Below are 4,719 nucleotides of genomic sequence, written 5' to 3' on the forward strand. Positions count from 1 at the left end.
ATGTCGACTTTGCTCCATGACTCTCCGGCGAATCGGCCTCCAGAACTCTCTGGAGCTCCTCATCGGAGTTAAGAGCACTCGCTGGTTCAAAAGGGCGTTTCCGTCGCCGAGGCTCCCCATCCGACGAGGTGGTCTTATACCTCGCCGGCTTCTGGATTGTCCTCTCTGGACGACGGTTTGGAATCTGAAAAACATATGAAAAATAATATAATGATATACCGATAATATATACAATATTTTAGATTAATTATATGATACAGGAGACTGAAACTTACCTTTTCCATTGCCTCAATTTTCTACGAAATTCGCTTCTCGAAATGTGATCGTCTCTATGGGATGCACGATAGCGAATGACCGTAGCGAGTTGCATTTTTCTGCATGCGGTCGTTATAAACAAATGACATTCAAATTCCGCGCCAACTGTGCGCATGCCCTTAAGGATCTAACACAATAATACGCGTAAATATTAATGCACACATTATTAATTTAATTAATTTGATTCTTAATTTTTAATTTTAATTCATTAATTTCTTTTAAAGCTATAATATGTATAACTTTTAATTTATGATGCGCGTATGTTAGGTGTTGCGCGTTACGGGATCATGCGCAGTGCAGTTTGCGACACCAGACCGGAAACAACACCTCTCACGACGAAGGTGTCGGTGTTTCGACACGCGCTCTGATTCCGTCTTGTTTTTAGTGATTACTTTGTTAGTTAATTACTAATTGTTAAGTTCGTGAATTCACTCTGAAGCAGTGAAGACTGGATGAGCAGTGGATTTGAAGGAAGGAAGGATAGAAGCAGAGAAGACGCCAGATAAGTATTGCCACGTGGTATTGTTACCAATACACGTAACACATTATTATATATTTTGTATATTCTTTATTCAGTTTTCTTTTACCCCCATGGATCGTAGATATTTGAAAAATTCGGTTTCGCGAAAACCGTATAATAAATTAAGCGATAGGCAAAAACGAAGTATTCGGCGCGAAATAACCTTAAATTTGAGGAAGTATTCACGTGACAATGAATTACAAAGTCCCCCTAATGTTGATAATCTGCAGGACATTCCCAGCACGTCTTCCTTATCCGTGCCTGTCAGTAATAATAATAATAATGAAAGTCTTCTTAATATTCCCACCACATCTTCATTTACGCATGATTCCTCTTCTACCTCTTCATGCGATGATGTGGTTTGGGAGTCCGCTGGTACTGTTTCAGAAGTATCATTTCGTGATCGTTTGGCATCTTGCTTTGTGGACAATAATTTAACGCACACTCAGGGGAACAACATCTTATCTCTTCTACGTACCCATTCGTGTTTTTCTAGTTTGCCGAAAGATATAAGAACGCTCATTGGTACACCACGTACCAGTGTGGTCACCTCTGTGGTAGAACCAGGAGAGTATGTTCATTTTGATGTAGAGTTGAAAATAGTTAAACAGTTATCTCAATGTTCTTCAGTAATTCCTGAAGAGTTGCAATTGGATTTTCATGTGGACGGATGTAGTTTAGATAATTCCAATACAATTCAAATTTGGCCTATTCAAGTCAGAATTGTAAATATCTTAAATAGTAAACCCATTGTAGTAGGGATTTATAAAGGCACCCAAAAACCCAAGGATTGTAACAGTTATCTTCAAAAATTTGTCTCTGACATAAACTTGATAATTTCAAATGGAGGCATTACGTTCCACGAGAAAAAAATTCCAGTCGTATTAAGGTGTTTTATTGCTGATGCACCAGCTCGAGCCTTTATACTTCATCACAAAGGCCATATGTCTCATCGACCTTGTTCCAAGTGCAAAGTTTGTGGTACACAGGAAAGAGGACGTCAGGTTTTCAATGGTATTACACATCCTTTACGAAGTGATGAAGAATATACCAGGTGTTCCGATGAGGATCATCATAAAGACGGTCAAAGTCCATTAGCTTTGATGCCAATAGGAATGGTATCACAGGTGCCATTCGAGTATATGCATCTCGTATGTCTAGGTGTCATTAAAAAATTATTATCTGCCTGGGTGTGTGGCAAATATTCTCCATTTTCAAAATTATCTTCTCGACAAATTTTCACAATCTCAGAGAGAATGAGAAGGATCAATAAATATTGTCCATCCGAGTTTGCAAGGCGTCCTAGATCAATAGATTTATTTTCCAAATTTAAAGCAACAGAATTTCGGCAATTTCTTTTGTATACTGGTCCAGTTGTCACCTATGGAGTGCTGAAGGATAATGTATATCGACACTTCTTGTTTCTGCACAGTGCGATAAGAATAATGGTTTCACAGGTTTTTGTTAGCAAATATTTAAAGTTTGCAGGAGCAGCTTTGCAACAATTTGTTCGTCGTTGTGAAAAGTTCTATGGCCCAACTTTTAATTCTTATAATGTCCACGGTCTTCTCCACTTGGCCGATGACGTCAGACGTTTTGGTACATTAGATTCATTTTCAGCTTTCCCGTATGAAAGCAACATGTCCATTTTTAGAAAATATTGCAGAAAGCCAGGACAACCCCTTCAACAATTTTCTAATAGAATGAGTGAGATAGAACATCATGGCAGTAATAAGGGAGGAGGTGATTCTTCAACCACCATTCAGGCATCTATGATGTTTCATAATAGTTGTGGTGCTATTTCTTACCGCAAACTTCAAATTCACAGCTTATTGCTTGGCACAGACGAGCACGATAATTGCTGCATTTTACACGATGGCACAGTTTGTATAATTTCATCTATTAGTCCCCATGAAAATTCTTTTCGCTTAGGTGTACAAAGATTTCTACAAGTTGATGTATTCTATGATATCGCCTTGTTATCTCCAGCACTAGAAATTTTTAAATGCGATACTTTGAGCACTGAAATAACATATGTTAGCCAGGAAGATGTTAGGGCAAAATGTTACCGAATGCCATTGGAGGCCATGAACGTTTCCAACGAATCGTCGACAGATGAAGAAGACGATAACATATTGGGAATGTCCCAGTGGGTTATCGCTGTGCTGGTTCATTGTGAAACAGTATAATTTATTCCAAGATACGCATGGAAAACAAATAACTTTATGTTATAATCAATAATATCTTCCGTGCAGTATTGTATAGTATTATTTTAGTACTCTAAACTTTATATAGTACTCACAAATATTTTTAATTATTTCAGATACCTATTTTTCCGAGAATGCTTTACTACCAGGATTACCACCGAAAGTAATTTGGAACAAATGTCAAAACAGTATTATTATGAGTTGATTAATGAAATGAAATGTTACCCCGATACAATGCTGTATCCTTGGCTAGCAGCTAAATTAAATCAGCTTCAATTAGATGTCTACATACATAATTTTTCATTAATATATCTATTCCAAGAACAAAAGGTAAACAAAAAAGAAAAAAGGTAAACAAAAGGATATTATATTCTTAATAACAGAACATGAACAGTTAGGAACACAGGCTTGGTTGGATGCCTATCATCTATCATCTTTATTTGCTTCGAGATCCTGTCTGCACTGTGCTGTGTAGTTATAATTGAAGACATTTCATCTCATAAGTGGAAATGGCAAAGTGAGTATATACATTATCCTAGAATTAAAAAAAATTTTTTTTCTTCCAAATATATCGATTGTACAATGAGAACAGAACACATATCCATATCACGTTCTAATGTAAGGCCCTTTTTGTTTGTAGGAAGGAGAAACTTCAAGAGTGGTGTGCTGTCCGTGTCCGCTGATGAGAGGAAGCATAACAAAAATAAATAAATAAATATATTGTTAATAAACTCTTCTTAAGCGCCCCCATACCTTATTTTCCATTCGAGGGTTTTATTTCCATTATTTTAAGATTTGAATATTTATTTTTTATTTTATAACAGTTTTGTTATGATAATTGAATTTTATATTATTTTTATTTCCTTCGTGTAACTTGTACAGTTCATTTTTTTAAATTTTATTGTCTATTCGTTTTCTTTCTTAAGATTATAAACATGAAACAAATAAATTTATATAATACAAATATATGTAAAATAAAAATAAATTAAGATTAAAATAAATACATTTGTAAATTGAATTTTCCCTCTCGTCGTTTATTCCGATTTTTCCCGATATTTACTTTCAGAACAAGGTTACCCCTTTCTTATTGCGACGGACCTGCCCTCTATAACGAAGGCTGATCGAAGCAAAAGTGTGGCACGAACAGGCACGAATATGGCGTGGCAGATTTTCTACTGGAATACATATGGCAATGCGGCGGCAGATGGATGGCACTTCCGTGTCAAATTTTAGTGGCAGATTCAAAGCATTTTGCTTACTGGGTATGAGCTCTAAAACAAATTTTCATATCGTCGACATTAAACACAAAATTATTGATTTGGCCTCTGCACACCACAATGACAAACATGTTACATTTATCTGGATTCCCTCTCATTGTGGGATACAAGGGAATGAATTAGCTGACCAACTTGCTAAAGAGGCCACCAATAAGCCTCACTCACCCCTACACAAGATCCCCTACACAGATTTTAGAGATTTGCATAAGGAAGATATGTGGAAAGAATTCTTGGCTCATCTTAGTTCAATATTTAATAACAAAGGTGTTCTTTATTGGCAAAAATTCTTCAAACCTCAAAAATCACCTTGGTATGGCGGTTACGATCTGCCAAGAGATTTTATAGTTCGATTTGGTAGAATGAGAACAAACCATGTTAATACCCGAGAATCTCTGGCGAG

The 4,719-nt window shown here is 36.3% G+C and overlaps 1 protein-coding gene across 1 annotated transcript; it reads left to right on the forward strand.

Annotated features, from left to right (window-relative positions):
- The first annotated feature begins 348 nt into the window (after window positions 1-348).
- LOC143363490 (uncharacterized) lies at window positions 349-3,938 on the forward strand. Its single transcript, XM_076804065.1, has 4 exons — window positions 349-459; window positions 583-3,372; window positions 3,437-3,559; window positions 3,683-3,938. Exon 2 carries the CDS (start codon window positions 907-909, stop codon window positions 3,022-3,024), a length of 2,118 nt encoding a protein of 705 aa, XP_076660180.1. The 5' UTR covers window positions 349-459; window positions 583-906; the 3' UTR covers window positions 3,025-3,372; window positions 3,437-3,559; window positions 3,683-3,938.
- The last annotated feature ends 781 nt before the right edge of the window (window positions 3,939-4,719 follow it).

The sequence above is a fragment of the Halictus rubicundus genome, unplaced genomic scaffold, assembly GCF_050948215.1.
Source record: "Halictus rubicundus isolate RS-2024b unplaced genomic scaffold, iyHalRubi1_principal scaffold0049, whole genome shotgun sequence".
In the NCBI taxonomy this organism is placed as follows: Eukaryota; Metazoa; Arthropoda; class Insecta; order Hymenoptera; family Halictidae; genus Halictus; species Halictus rubicundus.

What these genes read in the sequence shown, in the direction of transcription:
- LOC143363490 (XM_076804065.1), top strand. Translation starts at nt 907, where the DNA reads ATGGATCGTAGATATTTGAAAAATTCGGTTTCGCGAAAACCGTATAAT.